Genomic DNA, 27,913 nt, shown 5'->3' on the forward strand with positions numbered 1-27,913 from the left:
TGGAAGATGGGGGTCAAACTCCTCTGCTTTTAAAGTACATTTTCTAAGTACTCACTGTGTCTGAAGGAGGGTTTTTCGGCAAGCACAGGCCAGTCCATGCCATCTCTCTTGGTTTCCCTGGCAACGGAGGGGATACCTCAGACTCAGAGTATTTACTATCCTGATAAGGTTTGACCCCAGCTTCCATATGCCTGGATCCTAACATCTAGGCTCTGCTCCCGAATAGGCCTGTGACCTTGGACAAGGCACTTCCTCTCTGTGACTTGTTTTTCTCCTCTGCAGTGTGGAGCAGCAGCAGTGACCTTCTAACATGGTGGTGCAAGCCAGCTGGAAGAACACATGCCCAGTGGCAGGCCTGCAGGAAGCCCTCCCATACTACCTCTTAGGATGAAGGCTTCCAGCTGCCCACACGTTGGGAGAGGGGGGAAAGACACCTGGGGCATGCACAGCCCAGGGACAGTCACTGACTTCAGGACACAGTCCCTCTGCCTAGCCTAAGAAAGTCTCTGTTCTGCAGCGGTCAGCTTGTGATACCCAAGCAGGGGTCAGAGGAGCCACAGCCAGGAGTAGGAAATAGTCCTGATCATTTGAAAGACAACCTGGTAAGGCTTTTCCTTCATTTTCCTCTAGGCTAAACAATACTAAAGGAGCACAGCCAAGGTTTGCTGTGACCTGCCACAGCAGGCAGGGAGCTGACCAGGCCCAGGGTCCAAGAGAGGGCTCAGGGCAGCCAAACCTATTGAGTGGAGTGAAACAGATGAGGTAGTGAGGGACCAACTGTGTATTAGTGACTTCCCATCCATTTCTGTCCACTCAGAAGCCCTTGTCCACTCAGGAAGCAGTTGAAGGTTGCTAGTGGTACACAGCCCCAGGGATAGGGGAGAAAACACATGGTAGAAGGTCTAGGAGACCTTGGCTCCACTCTCAACTCTGCCTTTTTTCTGGGGGGTAGGGGAGGGCTGTCAGTCGTGGGGCTTGAACTCAGGGCCTAAGCACTGTCCCTGAGCTTTTCTGCTCAAGGCTAGTGCTCCACCACATTGAGCCACAGCTCCACTTCTGGCTTGTTGGTGGTTAATTGGACATAAGCGTCTTACAGACTTTCCTGCCTGGGCTGGCTTAAAACCATGATCCTCAGATCTCAGGCTCCTGCGTAGCTAGGATCACAGGCATTGGCCACTGGCTCCCAGCCAACATTAACATTTTTAAACCTCAGTGTACCAGGAAGCCAACACCTATCCCACTGCCTCACAGAGCCCAACAGCAAATCATCCACATGGCAGAGTCTCTCAAAGTGATAAATGCCAGTCACCTGGTGACTGGAGCTAAGCTGCTCCTGCTCCATGGGTCAGGTATTTGGCTACGGCTGTGCCACTAGATCAGGCATACATTTGCCAGGACAGCTGGCTCAATCCACAATCAAGGGCTAGCCTGGTACTCTATCCAGCTTTTCTAGAAACAAAAATCTATAACTGTGGCCTCTAAGGTTCTTCTGATCAGGTGGGCCTTCAGCTGCAGGGACAACCCCAGTCAGCTGGTGACAGGAGGCATCACAGGTCTCTAGAGGTAGAGGCCAAATACCAGCTTGGTCTCCTGTCAGTGGAGTGACCTTGGGGAAGTCACTTGTCCTCTCTGAGCTTTCGCTCCTCTGTTTGTAAAATAAGAATAATACCAATTTTGTGCTGTAGTGAAGAATAAATAGGATCCACTGGTCATCCAACTCTTCAACCAATAACATCTGCCAAGTCTAATCTCCCCAACTATGACCTGACAATAATCACCACTCCTTGGCCAGGCTGGGGTGAAACAAGCACAAAATAACTCCATCATCATCGGCCCCAGGGGGCAAGACCTAGGTGGTTATCTATTACCTTGTGCATGCACACATGTGCGTGCGTGCGTGTGTGCACACGTGCACACACACACACACACACACACACACACACACACACACACACCACTGACAGGAGCTCTCAGTAAACATTTGTGGCATATCCCAAATGGTAACTGCATGGTACGTAAACATCTCTGAGTGTTGGTTTCCTCATCTGTGAAATGGGCATATTCTCATTTATCTAAGTATAACAGCTATGGAAAGTAAGCAGCTACAACAGATGCTCCAAACATTGTATGACACTGGGCACACCGTGTACTCCGTCCCTCCTCCCCAACCCATCCCCAGCCCCAGACAGACACTATGCAAGGCAGCTGGTAAGAGCAATGTTTACTGAGCGATACAGGACTGGGTTTACAGGAAGGGTTTACAAGGATGGAAATGTATCCCACTCGCCCGGCCACCCCGCCTCCCCAACACCCAGAGACTACAGTACTGAGCAGTTACACACAACAGCCATTACTGGTGGGTATCTGTCTGTAACAAACAAACCATAGCATATTTATACTGTATCACATCAAGTGATTATAGAAATCCATATATATATTGCTTGTATAAAATCTTTTTTTTGTAAAAAATATTAAAAAAAAAAAAGAAAGTATAAAAAAACATGTGCAGTTGCGAGCCCTGCCAGAACAGCCCGTCTGTAAACATTCGGTATGTGCTTTGGAAGGGCGCCTGCGCCTCAGTGCCCACAGCAAACTCCAGCAGGGCTGGCGAGGGTGTGCCTGGCTGCGCCTCCCGGGCAGGGCGGCAGGGGCGGCAGGGCCCCGCAGCATGCCCCTCTCCAGCTTCGCAGCAGGGCGGAGGCACGGCCGGAGCAGGATGGATTGCAGTTCGTGCTGAGTTCCAATCTCAGCTGTATTTTGGTTGCAACTCATGGCTTTTCCTGGCTGATCAGTGGTCCCTCGGGTGGGTGTCTCGGCAGAGGTCCAGGGAAGTGTCTGAGACTGCCAGGCTGGGCATCTCTTTGGCCCATGACTCCTGTCCTGCCTCCTTCCAGCTGGGCCCCGGGCAGGACAGCCCTTCCCACGGGTCACCTTTGGTCTCAGCGCTTGTTCCCTCAGGATGTCTTCAGCCCACTCTTCCCCTCCCGTTGGCTGATCCGAGTTTCACAAAGGAGTCCGCCGGGGGTGCTGGCTGGCTGAGCCCCATCACAGTTTCTCATGCGCCAAGGAGGGGCCCTCCGGGACCCTCTCCTCTCCCCTCTTTGCCTGTCCTCCTCCTTCCTCTGCTTCGTCCTCGCTGCCCCACGGTCACTTCTTGTCCAGCTGCTCCAGTAGCGGGTTGCCTTCGGACTCAGGGGTCCTGACGCTGTCGGTCCGGACGATGCAGGTCGGGCGGTGACGGTTCAGCATCAGGATGAGCTGCTGCCGCTCCTGCTTCAGCTCTTCAATCTGGGTCTTCAGCTCAGCGTTCATGAGTTCCAGCCGCTCCGACTCCTGTGTGAAAAACAGAGCTCTGCCATCAGTGTTTACCAGACTGCTCAGGAAGATGCTCTGCAGAGGATAGTGGGGGCCAGGGCACCCACTGCTGGCACCTTTTTGCCAGTTCTCCACCAGAGACTGAGCCTCTGGGTCAACAGCCTGTCCATCACACAGACACTGGCCTTTAGCATAGTGGTTTGAAACCTCCGTTGATAGTTCAGGGCGCGCCCAGCTTATGTTCTACCTCTCTGCTCTCACTCAAGTCACTCAGTCTTAGTGGCCTCCGAGCTGTTGTTCTAGTATGACCAAGGCTCAGGCCTTTGCACAAGATACTAAAGGTGAGCCGAGATACAAAATGGAGGCCAGATGACTCTAGGGTAGGTCCAAGGAAGGGTTCAAAGAGGCCACAGATGTGTTCATGTGTAGGAATATATTATGGGATTGATGAGTTCAGTATAGTCATGTCATTCCACCTAAAACTTATGCTTTCAGACTATTAGTCTAGAATGATTTAAGCAGACTCTCCCTTCATATCCCCTGCAATTTAGAAGGTGTATCTATGGCTAGGCAACTAACGGTCATCTTGCAGGATCCAAATGGACCTCAAGTGAGAGTTCTAAGGTATTTCCTGTCCACTGGAGAAGCCCTGAGGGAAGGAAGGAATTGGGATAAGCTGGGGGGGGGGGGGAGACAGAGTTACCTGTTCATTTTAAGACAGGTGACTGCACAGGTGACAAGTTGCATGTCATTCAAGGCTAGAGGCCAAACTGTAAAAACCTGTCTGACTGGAATGACTTTTCCTGGACCTCTACCAGTTTATGACTTAAAGCTCTCTCCAGATCAATGTCCATGGAGCTGCCATTGATCTTGGGTGGCTTTAGGCCAGTGGTTCTTCCCCAGGAGTCACTCTGCCTCTCCATTTGGAGATAGGGTGCTCCTGGCATATGGCACGGGAATGTGCTGCCATGCTGCCAGGCCCATGGTGGTCTCACAAGAACTCTCTTGGTACAAAATGCAAAACTGAGCAACCTGTCAGCCCCAGAGCAAGGCAGGTACAAATGCACGTGGGACATGCAGCCCCACGCAGCAGCCACCCCTCAGGGCAGGGCGGGGGAGGGTCCTCCAGAGCCCTTGCTGCCCCCTGCAGTGGTGTTATCCTCACACACACAGCCCTAGGAGAGGGTCTGTGCTATCTCTGAGGGGCGCCAGGGGCCCCCAGGAGCTCAGAACAACTGAGAAAGTCAGGTCTCATGACCCACAGCAAACTGCTCCAAAAAGGAAAATTAAACGCCAGCCATGATCTTTAATGGTTTTTTAGTACACAGGCAGAGACTTAAATGGAACATTGGCCTGGTCCACAGTTCTTGGAATTCTGAAAGAAAAAAAAAACCCATGGGGTGGAGGGAGGTAAGGGGGACCCCACGGGAAGCCATAATGTTCTGTCACCCCACAGTCTGACAGTCTGGTGTTCATTTTGGGTGTAACTAGCTGGTGAAACTTCTCACCAATTCTCTGACCACGCAGCTCCCCCAGCCCACCATGTTAGCTCCATCCTCAAATGGTCCTGAGCCTCTGTTTCTGGGGGGCCCAGGAACTTGCTGGGTACCCAGTGGGTGATCTGCAGAATGCCAATGCCATGAGCCCTCAACATAGCTTCTGCTCAGGGAGGGAGGCATCCATCCATACAGCAAGGCAGAGATAACCGGGGTCTGGGAGACTATCAGAGAGGGTGGAGGAATGGGGTGACCTTGGGCTGATGGATCTGTAGGTCAGGGTAGGAAAGGAACCTCCAGTAAGGAGCCCTGAATGAACAAGGACTCACACTTGGGACTCAGATAAAAATGGTGCCGGCAGCTCCCCGAGGGCACTCTGGTGTAAGGTGGGGAGGGCAAGTTCCAAGCCACACTGCAGCTCTGGAAAGCCTGGAGGTTGCCAAGCAGAAGCTTGAGCAAGTTCCGTCACTCCTCCAAGCCTCAGTTATCTGGTCTATAAAAAGGCGATGATGGCGGGGATTAGATAAACACACATGGGAAAAGCACTGTGCAAAGCAAAGGGTTAGAGAGGGTTAAGGGCTTTTTATGTCACACGATGAGCAGAAAAGGGGGAAGGAAAAGGAAAAGGGAAGAGAGCTGTTTCAAAGAAAACTCAGCAGGTCTTGGTGAGTGCCTGGACTTGCAATGAAGGAGACAGGGCAGAGAACTGTGAGATCAGGGGCCTAGAAGGAAGTCTGGGAGGGGAGAACTAGAGAGTGGTGGGCAGAGCATGGAAGGAGTTTGGCTGCAGGTACAGTGAGTTCGAAGCTACATATGGACCCACAGGGGGAAGCATCCAACCCACAGAATTCAACAGAATACACAGCGACCCATTTCCTCCAAACTACGTCATGTCAGGTTAACTCTCCTTGCAGGCACCTGTACCATATCAGATCAATGAGGTCTCCCTGGGGGTAGTAGTGCACACCTGTAATCCCAGCACTTAGGGAGCTGAGGCAAGAGGATCAGACCAGCCTGGGATATATAGTGAGTTTCTTCTGCAACTACAAATTGTGCTCAGAAGAATCTGTTATTAATCACGGGGTAACAGTGGTTTTGTGGGTTTATTACTTATTATCTATTCATTTTTATTTATTTATTTTTCTTGAGACAGAGTCTCCTTATAGCCCAAGTTAGACCTGAGTTTGTAATCCTCTTGCCTCAGCCTCCACAGTGCTGGAATTTCTCAGCACCATACCAGGCTGGTTTGTGGTTTTATAACAGCAATTATTTGATGTCTTTTCCTGGTGAATAAAGAAGAAACTGGGCCGGAACCTTCTATGTGCTAATTATACAATAAAATGATTCTGTCAAAAAAATGATTCTGTCAGCAATTTTTTGGCTATTGTTCTGACTCCTGGTCAACATTATTGCTTTAGAAAAAGGGAAAGTATTTGTTGTTTTAGAACAGAATTCGTACAAATTAAGATTGTGCCTCCTACACATGGGTTAGAAGCCAATAGAAAAAAATACAAGGTGAAGTGCCAGGTGTTTGGGCTTTTCATCTTGGCTGCACGACCTTGGCTAAGTTACATCCCCTCTCTGGGCCTTAGTTTCCTCCCATAAAAATCTGATTGGCTCAGGAGACTTTAAGCATTAGGATTCTCTGCCGTTGTACTTTAAAAAGAACAAATTACCTTAGGGCTCATAAAATGAGAGTTCCACTAACTTTCTCTAAGAGTTGGGAAGGAGCTCGCACAAGTTTCCAAGTTGTAGGGTGTGTCTAGATTAAAGTCTTGCCTCTTGTAAGCTAGGTTACTGCAGACAAGCTTTCCAGGGCCTCTGAGGCGAGAAAATATGGCTTGAGTGGCGGGCAGCAGAAGCTGGGGTTCTCAGCCCTCCGACACAGCCACTGTTGACCACGAGCAAGACTTTCATTCATTCCTACGGATCCTGTCAATTACGAGGGGCTCCTTGTCTCCTCTCCACAGCCACTGACCACTGAGGAGAGAATGGCTGAAGTACAGAGATTGCCATGGGAGTATGAGATGTAAGATGGTCTCACCGCTACCAAGCTCAGAGAATGTGTGGCAGGCATCCAGGGTGACAGGGCACAGTTAACAGCAGGGAGGAGCCTGTGGACCCAGCCCAAAGGCCTGCCTCCTAGCTGGGGTTCCAGCTTTGTCTACTGGACAGGTGAACTCTCAGAGAGGTGTTAAGAATCCCAGGTGCCCTGGGGTCAGGGGTGAGGGCAGGGAGGGTTTAAAAATGAAATGACAGCCAGGCACTGGTGGTTCATGCCTGTAATCCTAGCTACTCAGGAGGCTGAGAGCTGAGGAACATGGTTCAAAGCCAGCCTGAGTTTAACTCCAATAAACTGCCTAAAAACTGGAAGTGGAGCTATGGCTCAACTAGTAGAGCACTAGCCTTAAGCAAAAGAGCTCAGGGACAGCACCCAGGCCCTGATTTCAATCCCCATGACTGACAAAAAAAATTTAAAAATTAAAAAAAATGCTCTGACAATCCCTCACATGTACAGACAGATACGGCCATTACAGGGATCAGTATGGGTGCCTACATTGTCTCTCGTTGGACCCCACAACATGGCCTCAGCTGCCATAGCCCTCACAGTGCAGTGAGTAGGGGAGGGAGGGACCTGTGGGACCTCTCCTCCTCGCCCTCCCTTGGCTCTCAAGGACCATCTAAGTCAACATCCCAAGGAGACACTTGTGAGAATAAAGAAGCTGTGAGCCTGAAGCTCTCCACATGGCCCACACTGTCCACACCAGCGACCTGGGATTTCTCTTCACTTGTGGCAAGTGGGACAAAAGACCTGCAAAATGCCCAGTGTCCGAGAACCCCATAGCCAACCAGCCTCTCTCCCTGACAGTGTACCTAGCACAGCACTAGACCTTTAGGGCCCTTGCTGAATCAATGAATGAACAAAAGAATAAGTAGATCAACCAATACCTGAGGGCCAGAAGAGCAATGTTAAGAGCAAAAGCTTTGAGGTTTGTTTCAGACTTGCATCTCAGCCCTTCCATTTAGTAGCTGAGAGACTTGACACAGGTTACTTAACCTTGGGAAAGGCAAGGACAAGAATGAGTGTAACGGTAACATACATATAATACCAGCAGGAGGATCTCAAGCTAGAAGCCAGCCTGGGCTACATTCTGAGACCTTGTCTTGAAGGAAAGAGAGAGAAAAAGGAAGAAAGAGAAGAAAAACAAGGAGATGAGTGGGAGGAGGAAGGAAGGGGGAAATGAAAGGAGGGAGGGGGGCTGGAAGGAGAAAGGGAGGAAGGGAGAGAAGAAAGGAGGAAAGAAGGGAGGGGGGATGAGCAGGTAGGACCAGGAAGGATGGGGGAAGCAAGCCATGGCTGGCCTCTATGCATAGCTGACCTCTGGTCCCATCTTCCTGGGGCTGAGGGTCAGCCCAGGTAGGACTCAGAACACTCCACCTGTAGCTAAGAGAAGGAGCATTCCCTGCACGAAAGCACTCTGTCTACTAGCACCATGTGCACCAGCACGCACTCTAGACAACTAACTGGTAACCAGGCAGAGCCAACAAGAGTAATGCATTCCTGAGCCATGGTCAATCAGCACCCAGGGTCTAAGCTCAGGGCAGAGGAACCTGGCTGTACTGTCTGCGTTTCCAGGTACCTTCAGCTGCTGCAGGCTGCTTAGTTTCAGGGAGGCTCAGGGCTCACAAATGGGTATAAGATAGGTGTTAGTGCAGTCAGGGGGCCAAGGCCATGTGGGGGTGGGGTTCCACAGCATCCGGTGACACCCCGGGGTGCTGAGAGCCCAGTCTCTGCAAAGGCCAGGGAGGCCTCCCCGCCCACCCCAGGCCAGCCACAGGCTCACCCGCTGCAGAAACTCTGTCCGCTCCTTCTTCTTGTTCCGGCATCTGGCTGCTGCTACTTTGTTCTTCTCCCGACGCCTTTTCCTTCGCTCTTCTTCCTCGTCTAACTGTGAGGGCACAGAGCCACGATTAAATTCTGGTACAGCCTTGCACACTGGCACGTACACAGCTCCCCCATCTTGACCCAATACTCCCTGACTTCCAGCCCCCTGCCCTCAGTCAGCTGAGATCCTTGGATGGGCGCCCAATAGGAGGGCATTCCTGGAGGAGCCAGTGTCCTGCAAGGGAAGGATGCCTGGACCTGCCAGGGGCCAGGAGCTGGGAGCATGTGTGAGCACACATGTGTGCACACACACACACACAAGCACACAGGTGAGCTCAACAACAGGTGGGTGGGACAACCTTTTCTTTTGCCCAGCCAAGGCCTGTGGCACGGTTTTCTAGGCCAATGGTTCCTAGGCACTTCCTTTTAAAGTGCCTAGGGCAGGACACAAGTTCCCATGCTGCCCCACCTACTGTGGCCTGAGGGATGACACACACACACACACACACACACACACACACACACACACACACACACACACACACACACACACACACACACACACACACACACACACACACACACACACACACACACACACACACACACACACACACACCACTACCTTTTACCTTCTGCTAGGATTGTAAACCCTCACTGCCTCTCCTGATATTCCTCCCTCTGGGACCTTCCAAACTTCAAGATCTCTTTCCTTAAGCTGACATATCTCCCTGCTCCTCTGCCCCACAGGACAAGAGCTGTGAGAGAGCTGAAAGGCCCCGAGCGGGTATGCTTCTCCCCAGAACATCCTGCAGGCTCTCGTTGAATGGAATTGGGCCCAAGGAAGGGCAGGGGAGGCAAAAACCACACTGCCCACCCACTGTGCTGGTGACGGTTGTGAAGCCTCACTCTAATAGTAGCAGCGAGGCTGCCTCGGTTGCCTGCTTTGCTGGATGCTCTCAACACGCAAGGCTGCATCCTCACAGTCAAGGTGCTGGCACCATTTTGTCTGTAGACAGTGAGCTTGAGTTCAGCCATTCCCTTCAGTCTAAAGCCACTCAACAGAGAAATGGCAGAGGGAGGATCTGCACTCAGATTTTCCCATTGTCAACCTTCCTGCTCTTGACCACTGGCCGGCACCGCAGTCCATCAAGGGCATTTTGGCAAGGTGCCTCCTGCTGTTCATTACCTACTAGGAAAATCTGGAGGCTTCGCGGGGCCAACTGGGCTGGGGACAGCTTGGAGTCAGAGGCCACTAGAGAAGCTGTTGCACAGCCCAGGCTTGCCAACTCTCTCACTTCTTGGCGGGCCAGGAGTGTGGAGGGTGACCGTAGCCCACGGACTGCAACAAGGTCTCAGCCCAAAGGGCCACGGGCCAGGAAAGTAAGCAGGCTTTCTCCACACAGTCCCAGCATGCTCTGGGAGCTTGGGACAGAGGGCCAGCCCCCAGCCCAGCACTATGGCCAATGGCAGAGGTGCTGGCCAGGCAAGGCTAGCTCTCATTCTCCTCCCCCCAACCCCTAGTCCTGACCCCCACCCCACCACTACCCAGGGAAGGCTGCTGGAAAGGTGCCTCATCACCCAACACCTCCCAGCCCCGTGGCCTCCTTTGAAAGGGAACCAGAAGTGACAGCTCCTCTGGCTGACCTGCATTTAGGAACATAGAAACCTGGCCAAAGTTGATTCCGCCCAGCCTCAGCCTCACCCCTCTGCAGGCCGAGGTAACCGTGACGACAGGCAGAGGGAAGGAACTGGAGGAAGTGGCTGGCAGCGCAATCACTCCTCGGCCAAGAGGGTTTGCCCACAAACTGCCAAGGCTCCGTGTGCAGCTAAACCTGCCCTTGGCCAGACACATAGCCTCTGTTCTCATGACAGAGGACCTAATTCCAAGGTCAGGAGCAGCAGATGCAAAAAGGCCCTGCATGTAAGTTCAGCACACTCCCAGGTCATCTTGATGCTCAGACGGTGGGGTTGCTCCACCCACCATCTGCAACCTGGTACATTTCCTCCGGCTGTTACCCTGTACTGAACTCAAGACAGCCAGGGCCTCCTGACCCCATGGAGAGGATCTTCTGTCCACACTGGGTAAACTCCTACTCATCCTTAAGAGGAAGTCACTTTCTATTTGGCTTCCCAGAAGACTCTGCTCCAGTGCTGACACGACACTGTTCAGACTATGGCATCCCACCATGATCCCTGATTTATACAGACATTTGTCCTCCCTGCTGGAGTGTAGAAGAGGGACCCTCTGAGCATGCACTTAGTTGGAGCTCAACACACATTACTCAGATGAATGAATGGAACACAGGGTGTTAGAAAAAAGCTGAAGGCTTGGATTCTTTAACTATGAACATGTTTGCATCTGTCTGGCTTTTCCCAATGTGCTCATAGGAGCCTTTTCTGCTGGTTTGGACTCTTGTATGTTTGCCCAGGTCCAGCAAAACTTGGAGTTAGGGTCTTGTCTCTCCTAGAAGTACACTGGCTAAAGGCAGAATCTAGATTCAGGAGCACAGGCCCTGATGGCTATAGAAATCCTGCACAAATCTCCTGGCAGGTAGGGGTGGGGGATCAATCAGTATGTGCTTAGGCCTGACGCCCCAATTCCACAGCAGCCAGCCTGTTTCCCCACCGCCCCCCCCCAACCCGGGCTCCACCCTGGCTGACAACATCTCCCAAAAAGGCAAGAAAGATGTGGTCTCAAAGCCTCTCATCACACCTTCCCCATTCAAATGGTATGAATCTCCCCTGAGTCCTCCTGCTGCTGTTTCAGAGCTGCCCAGAGAAGATGCAAGGAACAGCTGTGGAAATCCTCCCAGACATACAACAAGATTGCAGCTCAGCCTTCCCCACAGCCACTGGCTCCTCTCGCCAGTGCCTGCACTGTCTGGGCCCCCAACAGGGTCCCTTGGGGTATCTCCCTGTCTTCCTCCCCCTCTTCTCCTCTTCCCCTCCCTGGTGCCTCCTGAATCTTCCAAAGCATTTGGACAGCGTAGGTGAGAGATGGTGGAATGTTTTCACAGTACACAGGGCTCAGAATCTAAAACCAGAACTCCAGACGGGAGATACGATGTTCTCCGCAGACACAGCTGGAAGAACCGCGATGTGCGAGGAGAAGGCAGCCTGACAACGTTTATAGAAACAGAGATGGGGCGGGGGTTTCAGCCTATCTTTTCTTCTTCTCTAACATGGTTCTGGCTCTATTTTCCCAAGAAGGCCCAAGGACAAAGAAGTCTGTGTGCTGGTAGTGAGGGGCACCTGTGCCATGCTCTGCAACGGAACCACCATCAGAGAGGCCTGGTGTTGATCAACCCCTCCTGACCCCACCCCTCCTCAGAGTCCATTCTAAGCCCCTGCTGAGAACCAGGGAGGCCAGTGGCAGAGCAAGCTTCCAATGGCTGACCTGACCTGGGCTGTCTGTCTTCCTGGAATTTGAAGTTGGACTCAAAAGATTCTGAGCACTGGATTGGAGGCATGCAGAACCACCAACTTCAGCCACGCACCCAATGCAGCAAGGGCAGGCTGCTGAAGCTGAGCGATGTGCAGAGGCCAGGGAGAAACACTTACTATAGGAGAAAGAGAAACAGGAAGCCGGGTCTGAGTGGACAAGCAAAGTGCCCAGGGCACGATGAAGGAGGCCCCCACTCTCAGGCCCTCTTCTTCTTTGTCAGGTGGAGGCCCCGCACAGGAGGAGGAGGCTTACTCTGGTCTTACCCCTGAGAGACAGTTCTAGGAAGAGACAGAGACACATGCAGAACGGAAATGGTGGGCGGAGAGGGCAGAGGGAGACAGAAGCAGAGACACTGTCCCTGGCTGATGATATACACAAAGGACAGTGGAAAGGGAGAAGGCACACCAAGAGAGGAACCATCTTAGTGCTCTTGATCTCACCCTTGTGGGGACTGCCTATGTTCCCGGTCTTGGGGTTCATGGTGGACACCCCTGAATACATCCTCAAACTTCTCCTTTGGCCTAGAGTGAACCTGAGAAGGTTTCTGCCACTTGCCACTGGAAAATGCTCAGGACACCAAAGTCCCGTCCTTGTAGAGTCAGAAGATGCCAGGTGATAACGGAGGGGCAGAGGTGATTTGTAGTGACCTAAGGGAGAAGTCTTCCTCAGCAGCAATGCTTCTAGAACTATCTATAGAGAGACTGGCAGAGCCTGGATGCAGAAGGGCCCATAAGGACAACCACAAAGAGCAAAGCAAATAACAACAACCAATGAATGAATGAACAAAGAACACAAGTGTGTGTTACACACATATATGTACATATATATACTATATATGCTATATATAGCTATAAAATGGAATATTATCCAACCATAAAGAAAAGTGAAATCATGTCATTTGCAGGAAAATTAATGGAGCTGGAGGACATCAAATTGAGTGAGACAAGTCAAGTTCAAAAACTATGAACAAAGGAGGAGGCTGCAATGCTTGGTAAGAAATGTACGCATTATCCTGCCCATGCAATTGTAACCCCTCTGTACAGTATGTTCACAAATAAAATTAAATTAAATTTAAAAAAAACTATGTACCACATGTTTTCACTCATACACAGAAGTTAGACCTAAAAGACATACTTATTTATAGACATGTACATACATACATGTACCTATTTATGTAATTATATTCTTGGATAACTATAGAACAAAGGCCAAATTAAGGAACTAGTTAGGAAGAGACAGGGAGAGAAAAAAAGGAGAGGGTGACAGGTCCCAATGGCTCATGCCTATCATCCTAGCTACTCAGAAGGCTGAGATTTGAGAATCGTGGTTTGGAGCCAGCCCAGGCAGGAAAGTCTGTGAGACTCATATCTTTAATAAATTACCAAAAAATCCAGAAGTGAAGTTGTGGCTCAAGTGGTAAAGCACTAGCCTTGAGAAAAAGAAGCTCAGAGACAGAGCCCAGGTCCTAAATTCAAGACCCAGGACCAGCAAAAACAAAAACAAAAAACAAAACATTGCAATATATGAAAATAGCATAGAGAACACCTCAATGAAAGTTGCTGATCATTACGGAGATGGGAGAACAGGGTGAGATATAATAGGCTCTGTAGGGGAGGTTGGAACTAGCAGGAGGGGATTGGGCTAATAAGGAGAGTGACTGAGGATTCACATGGTCCAAGTAGATTGTTTGCATGTATGAAAATAAAACAATGAAACTTGTTGCAATTGTTTTAGGAAGGGGAGGGGTAAAGGAAGGTGATAGAGGAGTGAGATTGATTGGTAATTATTCATTGTGCACATGAGTGGAAATGTGACAATATAATCCTCCTTAGATAATACATGCTAATAACAACAACAACAAAAAAGCAAACGAAGGCCCAGCAGGGAGGGGTAGGAGGAGTGAACCCCCCAAACTCTCATACTTCTGGTGCCTCCCATTGGCCAAGCCCAACTGGAACCCAGACTGCAGGGGATGCTCCCTGGGTAATGAGCCCACTGTGATAGGCCACCTGGTACAAGAGGGGTAGGACATGTATGAAAATGCCTGGCACATGGCTCCATGTGACTGACAAGCCCACCCCTAGTACTAGTGCCCATCTAGAAAGCCAGGCAAGAGACAATGACAGTAACTGCAGAGAAACTCACAGGGACCAGGGGCATTCACATCTGGAACTCTTACCAATACTTGCCAGGTCAGACCCTGTGGCCTGTTGTATCTCAAAACTCAAAGTGTGGTCTGTGGGCAGCTGACAGCATACTAGAAGTGCAGATCTAAAGCCCCACCCCAGACCTGCAGCACTGCAATCTGCCAGATGATCTGTGTGCCCAGGGAAGTTTGCTCAGGAGGCCATTAAGGCTGCTGGCTGTTGCGCTCTGCAAACACGTTCCACCCTCAGGTGTCCTCATTTCATAAACATCGCCACAGCCAACTACCCAAAACAAACCTGGAAGTCTTCCTAAATCCCTCTCCTCACACAGTCCATTTAGCAGCTTGGAAGGTTCCACCTGCAAAACACATCTCTGAGCCAACCCACACTTCATCCCTGCTGATCCAAGCCCTCAACTACCTATGCCCTAGACTGCTGCGATGGCTCCTAAAGATGCCTTGATTAAAATGCAGTTCAGCCTCCTGCTTAAAACTTTCCTACAGCCCTGCCTGCCTCTTCCAGGCTTTGGCTTTGCATATCTACTCAACTCCAACAGCAGGGCTTTCTGCTTAAAAAAAAAAAAAGACATGTTCATCCCTGCCCCTGTCCCTGGGCTTTTGCACTTATTCTTCTCTCCGCCGGGACTTCTTGCTGATCACTGTCCCCTCAGCTGTCCCCCCTGACTGACTTGCTTCCAGGTGCTTTTCACTAATTGCACTTAACATTTTCCACGTATACATCGCCTGTCGTTTGTCAGTCTCCCTCAGAGAATGTTGCTGAGTCTATTTATAGTTAATCTATTTACAGAAATATCTTAGTCCATGTTCACTGTTACCACCCAGCCACTAGAGCTGAGCATGACACAGAACGGGCCATCAATGGAGATGAAAAACATTTATTTCTCCATGTCAGTGAAGGATCTCGCAGGATTCTACTCTCCTCCCTCTTGTATAGACAAAGAAAGTCTAAAAGCTGGAGGGATGGCCAGACAGCTCAGGATTCCAACTCAAGTTCTTTGATCCCAGAACCCAAGTGCTCTTGATCTTTCAAAGGCAGTTGTCTGTGTGTACCACTCTCCCAAGCCTTCATCATGAGCTATAGGCTCATGATGGGAACATAAATCAACAGCAGAATCTTCCAACAATAATGATGACTGAAAAATGGCTTTTCCTCTTTGGATCTTTATAAGTTCAAAGGTGCCCGTGGCTCGTGCCTGTAATCCTAGCTACTCAGCAGGCTGAGATCTGAGGATCATGGTTTGAAGACTGCCCTGATAGGAAAGTCTGTGAGATTCCTATCTCCAAAAAATTACCTAAAAAAGCCAGAAGTGGAGTGTGATTCAAGTGTTAGAGTGCTAGACGAGCAAAAATAGCTCAGAAACAGTGCCCAGGCCCTGAGTTCAAGCTCCAGAACTGACAGAAAAAAAAGAAGTAACAAAAGGGGGTTATTGCACAAGAACACAGCCATGGAACACTTAGGCTATGTGGTTAAAGGAAGAGGCCTCCCTGGTTTCTCTTACTCTTAGTCTTGTTTCTCAGGTCCTATCTGCAGGCCATACAGCTTTGCCATGGTGGCAACAGTAGCCCATGTGTGACTTTGAATTGTGACGTTTCATAACCATTTTCATAATTATACCTTGTGAGATCCACCAAGACTCAGAAAGAAATGACATGGCCAACCCCAGGCATGGAAACACAGAAACTCTCGCATGCACAAGCACTAAGAGAAAAGATCATCAAGCCTGGCACTGGTGGCTCACAAATGGAGTCATACTAGCTACTCAGGAGGCTGAGATCTGAGGATCAAGGTTCAAAGCCAGCCTGGGCAGGAAACTCCATGAGACTCTTATTTCCAATTAACCACCAGAAAACCAGAAGTGGTGCTGTGGCTCAAGTGGTAGAGGTCTAGCCTTGAGCAAGAGAGCTCAGGGACGGCGGTGCCCAGGCCCTGAGTTCAAGCCCCATGATGAACACACACACACACACACACACACACACACACACACACACACACACACACACACACACACACACACACACACACACACACACACACACACACACACACACACAAAGCATCAGAACAGGCAGCAGGTAGAGATGGGAAATAGCCCAGCATTAACTACAGCAACAAGGGGGACCAAGGGCTTCATCTCAAGATGAGAACTGCAGCCTCCACAGATATTTGACACTCCATGCTGACAATGTGGGCTTTGGGGTCTTCAAGGACTGAGTTCCTCCCAGAAACTCTGCTATAGACTGGCTGTGCATGCCTGGATAAGTGACTTGGTTTCTCTGAGCCTCCATTCCTCACGGAAAACACAGAACCCCAGCCCAGAACAGGAGCGTGACAAAGGTTCTGCAAACGCAGTTCCTCTGCCTGCCTTCCCTGGCGGCAGTTCGGCAGCTATGCGTGGTTCCAGCGCACAGGCAGCCTCCCTCTTTGGCAGAATATGGCACAGAAAGGAGACCTGGAGAAAGGAAAAGACAGGGAGGTACAGCTCTGCAGGCTCCAAATCTAGCTCTGGGCCTAAAGCCGCCAGCCGGGCCCACAAGACCCCTCCTAACCCCCACAAGGAGGCGCCACATTTCAACACCAGGGACCTATGAGCACCCTGGGAAGTAAACACCCGAATGCCAAACATACCAGACATTCCCTCACATAAACAGGCTGCACAGAGCCAGGGGCTGTGGTCCCTCCCCACTCTCCCCAACAACAAAGTAGGGCAGTCCAGGGGTGAGGCCTGTGCTCGGCCAGCGGGGAGCCTGCTGGACCCACAGCCTCCTTCCAGCCAGGAGGAATGAGGAAATCGCGGGGCCCTGGCTCAATACCCTCCTTGACCTCTGGCAGCCTTGGGGCCAGGCCTTCCCCACCAGCACCTCCCCCGGGGCCGGGTTGTTGGAGACTGTCTGCCCAGCACCTCTCCCCTCCCGCCAATCCTTCTCGCTTAAACGGCCAAGGTCTGGACCTCAGCTGCTTCAGTGTCCAGTGGCAGATCTTTAAAAGCAAATTTGAGACACATGGTCAGTCTAAGGCTGGGGCCGGGAGCCGAGCAAGTATGTAGCCATTAGTGGCTGGATGGGGCTGGCTGTCTCCTGAAGGAGGGACACCATGACTAGTGTCCCCATCTCCCCCACCCCAGCCATTCACGCTCAGGGTTATCAAATCTTCCAAGTTTTCAAGACTAGCTGAAATGATGAAGTTTTATAAAAGGAAAATCTCCTATTTTTTTCATGTTGCCATCTAATTCCATTCTGAAAGGAACAACGGTGTGTGCCAAGCACAACACATCTGCGGACTTCATCGACCCATGGCTACTAATGCACGGCCTCCGGCCCACACCAGGTCCCAGCAGGGTCTGTCATGGGAAGCCTGGGGCTCCGGCATCCCTCTTTGGTTGGGTCAATCAGCTCACCAATCTGGGCCTACAGGTCAACTTTAATTATTACCATAGCCCTGCTTCTCAGTGGCCTTCGAACTCTTCTGTTTAGGAGTTCATCTTACCAGAGAGCAAATGAGGTGTGCAAAGGTGAAGGTCAGCTTGAGGCACCACACAGGGGAAAGACACACTTGATTTCCTGACAGAAGGCTGCCTTCTGCATGGCTGCTGGGCTAAAACCTTTCCAGAGCTCTGACTTCCCCAGGCTCTCATTCATTCATCAGCTCTCAAGGCGGTGTGGGCCACGAGTAGGAGCAGGCTGAGAGAAGTCTGGTGCCCTTTAGAGAAGGTTCAATGTATCCTCTGAGTCTAGAGAAGGTTCAATGTATCCTCTGAGTCTAGAGAAGGTTCAATGTATCCTCTGAGTCTAGAGAAGGTTCAATGTATCCTCTGAGTCTAGGTGACTCATGCCTGTAATCCTAGCTCTTCACGAGATTGAGTTCCTGAGGATGATTGTTTGAAGCCAGATACATCAGTATCACCTGAGTATGTATTAGACATGTAAATCTCAGCTGGTCACTAGAGGATCCCATCCACAATGGTATTCAGGAACCTGAGATCTGGAAGATTACAGTTCAAAGCCAGTCTGGGCAGAAAAGTTTGTGAGACTGCATGTCCTAAAATCAGCAAAAACTCAGGCTGAATATATGGTTCAACGAGTGGAGCCCCAGGCAAGCAAGCAAAAGTAAGGAAGCCCGAGTTCAAATCTTGATACTGGGAAGGGGCCGGGGAGGGAAGAACAAAAGTTTTCATCACAAACTCTTAGCAACAGAAATGGGCTCTTCCAAGAACTAAGAGCCATTTCTAGAATTTTACAGATGAGGAAACTTGACGCTCCAGGAAGTAAAGTGCATATCCTAAGGCTCACATTGGAGGGCAGGGACTGGCCCTCAGGAACAAGTTCAAAGGATGCTGCTCGGCTCATCTTCCTAGGCCTCCTGGCTGTACTGCCTGTGCATCGTTTCTATTCCTGCATTCTCTCCACCACGAGTCTACAACACCACACGTCTGTCCCTCTGACCTCATCTATGAGTCTGTTGTCCAGAGCCTCTTCCCAGCCCTTCCTTGTGCACCTGCTACTTTCTCACTCCACAGGCACAACCTCTGCATCATCACTTTATCTTCTCCTAAGTATGGTTGCACCACCTGCTCACAAATGCCAACCCAACCTTCATTTCCAGACCTGAACACCCAAGTGCGAGCTGGACGCCCAAGGTATGAATGTTCCTCAGCCCCAAAGCCTTTGCTCCCCACTGGCTCCTTCCTCTGTTCTCTACCTTGCTGGCTCCCTACCACCGGTCCCTTAGAGCTAGGAACTCAGGCACCACCCTCACCTCCCTTCCCATCTCCCACTTTGAACATAGAGGCTATTAATTCCGCAGCTTTGCACCGCACTGTTCATCCCCAATGTTACCTTCCAACCTGGCCTGGCCCCCTTGTTTCTCCTTCTCCACTGGACCTTTGGGACAGCATTCTAGGAGATCTCTTGATCCCACATGGAAAGTTCAGCCATTGCAGCCGCCTGTTACAGGTAGTGGTGACCCTCCTTGACTTCAGGATAAAGCCCAAGATGCTTATATGTCACAGATTGCCTGTGAGCTTGCCTTTCCTGCTGTCCACACCAACCCTTCGCTCTGCCCCTGAAACACCAAGCTTCTGTCTGCCTCATGCACACCCCCCCAGTCCTCATGCCCCCCATTGGCTTGTTTATCATGTCTCCTGACACTCAGCTGGAGTATCTCCTCCACAAGAAGTCCTCCTGATATCCCACCCTCCAGACTGAGATGTCCCTGGGCTCCATCAAACTCTTGAGTTTGTCCCCAATAGTGAGAGGTACTCTACCCTCTTTCTCTTGTCTCCTTACAAAACTGTGATTTCTGAAGACAAAGCCTCATGTCTTTCTGACTTTTGTGTGCCCCCGTACCATGCAGTTTATGGCAATCAGCAGTGCTTACTAAATGTTTGCTACAGAGAAAAGCCTTACCCACAGAGCTGGTGACCTGAACAAGAATCCAGGATTTTGACTCCAAGCTTCGATCCTCCCCCCACCCCCCATTACCACAACAAAGCCAATCACACTCACCTGTGAGCAAACCCACACACTGGAGCAGTGCTCATTCAAATCCCCTTGGCCCAGCACCAGGTGAAAACTGAGAAGGGCCTGCCAGAGTGGCGGGCAGCATTCAGGGCTCAGTATGGTGGATAAGGACACTTAGATGCACTCTAGGCATCTGCAGGACACCATGGGAAGATGCAGGGCTGCGAATTAAACCCCACCCCGTGGTTCTAGAGCTGCCAAGGCTAGAGATCCCACATCCCCACTGCATCACCAGGCTAGAAAGTCAGCTTCAGAAAAGAAGAAGCTGTCCTAAGCCTTCTAGACTAGCAGAACCATCCTGAGAAAAGGCAAGGGATGTCTTCTTTATGTACTAAAGGCCTGTTGCCCTGTGTTCTCAATCTCATCAAGGCCCACGTGTGCTTCTACCCTAATCAATTTCTGTGTCTCCCCAAATCTCAGCAAGTGGAAGCATTTTTCTGACCTTGACCCTTCCGAGCCTCCTTGTCCACAGAAAAAACCTTTTGGGTTTTCTTAAGAATCTATAAAACAATAGATGCCAGGTATGGTTTATATGTGCAGATAGAGACAGGCTAGTCTCTCAAAAAGCAGTGGAGAACAGCCAGTTTCCATGGCTAAGAAAAGGCAGCATTGTGTTTGGATCAAGGTCTCCAGAAGCTGGCTGGACAGGGTGACACCCATTTGCCCGTAGTTCTGAGAGGGAAAGAGCAAACACTGCCAAATGCTGGTGCTCAGGCCTGTAATCCTAGCTACTCAGGAGGCTGAGACCTGAGGATCACGGTTCAAAGCCAGCCCAGGCAGGAAAGTCCATGAGACTCTTATTTCCAATAAACCACTAGAAAACCGGAAGTGGCGCTGTAGCTTAAGTGGTAGAGTGCTCGCCTTGAGCTGAAGAGCGCAAGGACAGAGCCCAGGCCCAGAGTTCAAGCCTCATGACCGACAAAAAAAAGAAAAGAAAAAAAGAGCAAACACTGCTTCTGCAAAAGTGACAAGTCTGGAAGATCCAGGAACAACCACCTTGGCCCAGGCAGAAACCATAACATGGAAGAGAATTCTAGACGCTGATAGCCCGGTAAGCTTTCACAAAAGAAATGCTATCTGGGACTGGGAAGGTGGCTCAGTGGTAGAGCGCTTGCCTTGTATGCAGGAGGCCCTGGGTTCGATTCCTCAGCACCATATAAGCAAAAAGAAAAAAGCCGGAAGTGGCGCTGTGGCTCAAGTGGTAGAGCGCTAGCCTTGAGCTGAAGAGCTGAGGGACAGCGCCCAGACCCAGAGTTCAGGCCCCATGACCAGACCAAAAAAAAAAAAAAAAAAAAAAAAATGCTATCTGAAGAAGGAAGACTTTTATGGAAATGGGTCTGTTTCAAGCTCTTTTCACATTTAGTTCAGTGGGGTCTAGGTTCCTACTAGGCCATAATCTATCTTCTTGCCCAATCGGCAGTCACTTCAAAAGATGAGCTAGAAGCCAATGGCTCACACCTATAATCCTAGCTACTCAAGAAGCAGAGATCTGAGAATTCCAGTTTGAAGCCAGCCTGACCAAACAAATCCAAGAGACTCTTGTCGCCAACTAAGTAGCAAAAAGCCAGAAGTGGAGGTATGGCTCAAGTGGTAGAGGGCCAAGATTGAGGGGACAAAAGGGTAGAAGCTAAGCAAGATCTCAATGTCTTGAGTTCAAGTCCCACTAATGGCATAAAAAAATGAGAAAAGGATAGAAACAGTGACCTCCCCCAGCCCCCCCCCCCCACCACACACCCAATACCCCTGCCACTACCGTCAAAGAGAGGAGACAGCACAGCACACATTCAGTAAGGAAAACCCCATTTTCTTCTCAAAAGGTGAATAATCCAATTAAAATGGATTGTTTAGTAACAACAGCACAGGGTGCACAATGCCTGGATTACACTGAGTCAAAAAAATGGAGATCTGAGCTCCTGCAAAACCATGATCTACATGATCTACAAATAAAGGAAAATGCAGTTGTGGAGAATATTTATGAGCAGGGCTGCTCTGAAAGCCTGCACTGGCCAAAAGAGAAGACCATTTCAATTGCCAACCCATTAAAGCCTTTGAAAGTGATTTGTCTTTCATCATGAAGGTGAAAAACAAGGTCCTTGGCTTAATTATTCTCCGCCAGGCAGTTCTGTTTCATCTGTATGCAAGCATGCAGCTAACATGAGGCTTTCGGCCAGTTCCTCTCAGGCACAAGGCTACAGAAGTGACAGATTGCCCAGCAGAATGGTGACCTCCACATTGAAGGCACTGACCACCAGCGAAGAAAAACTCTAGCCAAAGCCAGGGCCTGAGTGCATAACCCGGAACCCTGGCCTAGAGGTTGGGAGGGGGTGTTTAACAGAAAGGATGGATGTACGGATCTAGATACAATGAAAGTTCTGGGAGGGCTAGGCCGTACTAAAGCAGATCAGGTGGGACAGACAACTCCCCCTGGCTAGGGGCACAGAGCGACTCCCCCATTCTTAGGCAGCAACAACAGCAGACTTAAGTTCCTGTGGCATCAGAACAGTTTACCAGACTCTTGCCGTTTTTGACAAGACCAACGGCTTATGGTCCCTTAGGCCACGGACCTTGGCAATGCCACGTCAAAGAGCTCAAGACATGGAAAGAACTGGTTTGGAAGCGCTGACTCATAGGGAAACCACCCCCCCCCCGACCCCCACCCCAACTCAGGGACACAGGATTTAATGAATACTCCATGGCAGGCAGATTCATACAGGAAGCTGGAGATAAGTTTGGAGAAAATGTGGTTTTAGATCCTTGTAGCCATTTTCAGATAGAATCTTTGTCAGTCGGAGCTGGAAGGCATGACTAACTGGATCATCCACACACTCTGAAAGCATCAGAATTTCCCCAAATCAAGGATTTCTGGGCTTCACCCTCAATAGAGGGTAGGTTCAAGGAAAAAACAAAACAAACCCAAGATTGCATTTCTTCCTTTCTTTCCCCTTTTATTCCCTCCCTGCTGCAGTACTGTCCTTCAATCTGCTGAACACTTGCTCTACTACTTTAGACATGTCTCCAGCACTATTTTCTCTTTAATGATTTTTTTTTGAGACAGTCTTGTACTTTTTGCCTAGGGCATCCTCAGACAGCAATCCTCCTAGCCTCCTCCCTCCCCTCCCCCCAGTAGGAATTACAACATTATGTGCCATTATGTTGGCTTGTTTTGTTGAGATGAGATCTTGCTAACTCTGACAGGCTTTGAACCACAATCCTCCGGAGTAGCTGTGATTACAGGTGTAAGCCTCCCATGTCTCAAGCCCACGATTGCACTTCTAACAGCTCAGATGCTAGAGCCACTGGTTATGGATCCCATTTTGAGAAGCACAGATATAAAATAGTTGATTTTAGATTTTAGCAGCAAAAGTGTCTCATTCAAATGATATCACAAAATACTAAATTTAGATAAAAATAATTTGAATTGAAGAGCTTACATTCCTATCACATGCTTATGAAGTTAGTTCAATGAGAAAAGCAAATTGTTTTCTTGTTTCTTTTTTTCTATTTTTTGTCAGTCATGGAATTTAAACTCAGAGCTTGGAAGCTAACTCTGAGCTCTTTTTGCACAAGGTTAGTGCTCTGCCACTTGAAGGCACAGCTCTACTTCCAATTTTGGGGTGGTTAATTGGAGATAAGAGTCTCACAGACTCTTCCGCCTCAGCTGGCTTTGAACTGTGATCCTCAGATCTCAGCTTCCTGAGTTGTTAGAATTACAGGCATGAGCCACAAGCGCCCAGCTTTGTTTTCATTTTGTCTGCTGGTTTTAGGGCTTGAATTCAGGTCCTGGGTACTGTACTGTCCCTGAGCTTTGTTTGCTCAAGGCTAGTGCTATCCCACTTGAACCACAGCTCTACTTCCAAAATTTTTTGTACTTAACTGGAAATTACACTCTCACACTTTGCTGCCCAAGCTGGCTTCAAACAGGTCTCCTCAGATCTCAGCCTCCTGAGCAGCTAGGATTAGGTGTGAGCCACCAGTACCAGACTGTTTGTTTTAGAGATCTTTTGTGTAGTCCAGGCAGGCCCAGAACTCCAAATCCTCCTGCATCAGCCTCCTGAATGCTGGGATTCAGGCATGTACTTCTACATCTGGCTCCAAGATGTATTCTATTGATGCAAAACTTTGAGCTTGGAGGTTATATGGAATGGCTGTGGATTTTATGGAAGCCTCAGCATGCAAATTATTCTTGTTGTTCTGTTTTCCTTGGACAGCCAGATCAGCAATTAGTTACAAATGGTAGGTAGGTAGATGAACAGAGAGAGAGAGAGAGAAAGAGAGAGAGAAAGAGAGAGAATGCTTCATCAGCTTCCTTGTATTCTTAGCATGCTCAGCAGAAACACACAGTGGGAAAGGCTTTGTTCTGTAGTCTACAAGAAATAGAGCAACCTGGTGTCGGGATGGCACCTTGGCAGTGCTCTCCAAGGTGTGAGATGGGGTAACTAATAGGTATGTGTGTGGATCTTGCTTTCTTATAAATAAAATTATGATTTAAAAATAGGCCCTGGCAGATGACAATCTCCCTGAGGCTCAGTTGACAACTAAATGGCACTACTAACATTTGCCTGCCAGGGTGGTGGAGCAGAGCAGAGGAGATACCTGCAGAATCTGTCTGTAAGCTGACCTATTTCCTCTGGAAATCGACACAAAATCCTGCTGGTCTTCCCTGCTTCTGAATGATTCCTAGCAATAAAAAGGAAGGCTTTGGGAGGGAGAGGGAGACCCTAACCAGTTCTTAGCTTGTTCACTGTTGTTGGTCTTAAAGAAGGATTTAAAAGCCATAGCTACTAATTATGGAGCACTGCCACCATGCTGGGCAACTGGCCGCATCGTGTGTGTGTGTGTGTGTGTGTGTGTGTGTGTGTGTGTGTGTGTGTGTGTGTGTGTGTGTGTGTGTGTGTGTGTGTGTGTGTGTGTGTGTGTGTGTGTGTGTGTGTGTGTGTGTGTGTGTGTGTGTGTGTGTGTGTGTGTGTGTACTTGAACTCAGGACCTGGGTACTTTCCCTGAGCTTTTGTACTCAAGGCTAGTGCTCTATCACTTGAGCCATAGGCTCCACTTTCAGGTTGGGTGCTAATTGGAGATAAGAGTCTCATGGACCTTCCTGCCCAGGCTGTCCTCAAACTTTGATCCTCAGATCTCAGCCTCCTGAGTGGCTAGAATTATAGGTGTGAGCCAATGGTGTACAGCTTTGCACCATGCCTTTTAACCTTCTTCAGCCCCTTTGAAGAAGAGGCTACTCATTTTTGCTTTTAACAGTTTCATTGACATAAAATTCATACATAGCAAATAATTCACCACTAAACTATAAAATTCAATAGCTTTTAGTATATCTACAGAGCTGGGTAAACATTGTATAATCAATTTTTAGAATGCTTTATCTCCGTCATAATGCTTTGTACATTTCGCATTCCTCCTATCTCCCCCAGGCCTGAACCTATGTAACTCAGAGTCCCAATCCTATTTTCTGTCTCTTTGGATTTACCTATTCTGGGAATTCTGTACCTGTGGAATCATGCAATCTGTAGTGCTTTTTAGCAGGCTACTTGCACTCAGGATACTGTTTCCAAGGTTTACCCATGAATAACAAGCATCAGTGTTTTATTCCTTTCATGGCCAAATAATAGTCCACTGAATAGACATAGCACATCCTATTCATCCATTCTTCCATTGATAGGCATTTGGGTTGTTTCTACTTTAGGGCTTTATGGAATATTCATATACATGTTTCTATGTGGCCATGTTTTTCTTGCTATTAGACATACACATTGGACTAGAATTCCTGAGACTTATGGGAACTCTATGTTTTGACCTTTTGAGGAACTGCCAGACTGTTTCCAGTTCACACTCCCACTAGTGGTTGGTGATTACAACCTGTTTGCATCCTCATCAATATTGGTTTTTGGCTCTTTTTTCTCACAGTCATCCTAGTGTGGCTCTCATCGTTTTGAGTTGCATGTTCTTGATAGCCAGTGGGGGCTAATAGTTTTCATGTGTTTCTTAGCCATTTATACATATTCTTTGGGGGTGGGGAAGGAATGTACTTTGAACTGGGCCACCGGTAGCTCATCCCTGTAATCCTAGCTACTCAGGAGGCTGAGATATAAGGATCAAAGTTCAAAGCCAGCCTGGATAGAAAAATCCTTAAGACTTTTACCTCCAATTAACCACTAGAAAACCAGAAGTGGGGCTGTGGCTCAAAGTGGTAGAGCACTAGCCTTGAGTTCAAGAGTCCAGGGACAGCACCCAAGCCCTGAGTGTAAGCCCCATGATGATGATGACCACCATCACCACCACCACCACCAAATAGACAGACAGACAGATAGATCCTTTGCCCATTTTGCAACTGGATTGTCTTTTTAATATTGAGTTATAATAGTTCCTTTTTTTTTTTTTTGGGTCCGGTCATGGGGCCTGAACTCTGGGCCTGGGCACTGTCCCTCAGCTCTTCAGCTCAAGGCTAGCGCTCTACCACTTGAGCCACAGCACCACTTCTGGCTTTTTTCTTTTTGCTTATGTGGTGCTGAGGAATCGAACCCAGGGCCTCTGGCATGCAAGGCAAGTGCTCTACCACTGAGCCACCTTCCCAGCCCCATAATAGTTCCTTATATACAGTAAATGTAAGTCTCTTCATTTTCTCTCCTGTTAATTATCTTTTTATACTCTTCCCTGGAAGCCTAAAAGTTTGAAATTTTGATGTCCAATTTTTTTCTAATTTTTAATTTTCTGCCTAGTGGTTTTGGTATCATATCTCTACAAAATTGTCTAATCTTAGGTCATAAAGATTTATATTTGTTTTCTTCTAAGGATTTTTAAAATTCCTTCTAGAAAAAAACCCCAAAACTTGTTTTTATTGAAGTATAAAGTGAGTCAATATTGGTGAGTGAAACATAAGACTTAGCAACACAAACCCCAATCAGAAGTCAGAAATGTTTTCTGCTGTTTGGTACCCTGGACGTTCTTGAGCAAGTCTCAGTTTACTTCATATTCACAATCCAACATCTACACTCAAAGTATCGCATTTCTGGTCTACTGCTCCAACCTCTGTCCTGATCTTCTGCAGCAGCACTAGTCAGACAGACTGCTGTGCTTTTCAGCAATATTTTCTCTATCTCTCATAATGATAGGAGAGCTCCGTTTCCACATGAGACAGGAATTGGCTCCTGGAGCCCTCTTGCCCTGTGTCCTGGCCACTTCCCATGCATTCTTTGATGACTTGAGATCTGGTAGTCAAGTCTGCAACTCAATTTGGTTTTCATTCTCTTATCTCATGTTTAGGCACCAACTATTCTACTTCCTCCTTCTTTATTGCTAACCAGGGCAATTTTTCCACAGAACTAAAAGTCTTCCAAATACCCACATCCAAGTGACTTGTTTTTTGTTTTTGTTTTGGATTTTTAATTTTCTTCCCAATCTTGAAGCTCAGATGTTGAGTGATCTCGCCAGAGCCAAACTATTCAAATGCACTGCTTTGCTGCCCTGTTTGCAGAGAGCCAATGGTTTAATTAGGGTTGGGTGGGCTAGGGAGGCCAACAATGAAAAGCTATCATCCAGAACACCAATGATGTCTCTCTTAACAAAGGGGGACCTTAACAAAGGAGGACCCTGAAGCCACAGGGCAGAGCACAGCAGATGACAGAGTACGCACAGCCTCTCGTAGTAGCCAGACTCAGAGGAGGCCCAGGACATCACTGCTAGCACCATCAGTGCCTGTCTGAATCTGTCCACATGTCCTTCTAGGTCTTCCTGTTCTAACTCAGGCCAACTTTCTGTGTGCCTTTTGGGCACAGTAGAGGGGAGACAGATGTGAATGGTTTCAGATTATTCAATCAGGTGAACCTCAACTGAGAAAACTCAGTTTCCCAACTTAGAATCCATGTTGCCAGTAGATCTGGGGACAGCAGATGACCAAAATTAACCAGAGAGGCCATTTCCTAAGGCTGCCAAAAAAACCAGATGGCTGATGGGAACCCAGCAATGACCTTAACACCACAGGAAATAAGATAAAGGGTCACCCAAAGCAGCTGAGAGGAAAACAGAGGGCTGAAGAGGCTTCCCGCTCCCAGCGTGAGAAGAGATCCATAACTCCAGCT

At 49.0% G+C, this 27,913-nt stretch overlaps 1 protein-coding gene across 2 annotated transcripts in view; it reads right to left on the minus strand.

The window, feature by feature from the left end:
- Positions 1-2,204: 2,204 nt before the first annotated feature.
- Positions 2,205-27,913, minus strand: part of Jdp2 (Jun dimerization protein 2) — a 40,695-nt gene continuing 14,986 nt past the window's right edge. For both annotated transcript variants that reach the window (XM_070029661.1, XM_070029671.1), the window contains exons 3-4: positions 8,657-8,761; positions 2,205-3,333 (exon numbers count right to left, since the gene is read on the minus strand). In XM_070029661.1, the coding sequence (XP_069885762.1) occupies positions 3,148-3,333; positions 8,657-8,761 (291 nt within the window). In that variant the 3' untranslated portion in view covers positions 2,205-3,147. The remainder of the gene's footprint in view (positions 3,334-8,656; positions 8,762-27,913) is intronic.

The sequence above is a fragment of the Dipodomys merriami genome, unplaced genomic scaffold (assembly GCF_024711535.1).
Source record: "Dipodomys merriami isolate MVZ:Mamm:240054 unplaced genomic scaffold, mDipMer1.0.p SCAF_1, whole genome shotgun sequence".
NCBI classification, from domain to species: domain Eukaryota; kingdom Metazoa; phylum Chordata; class Mammalia; order Rodentia; family Heteromyidae; genus Dipodomys; species Dipodomys merriami.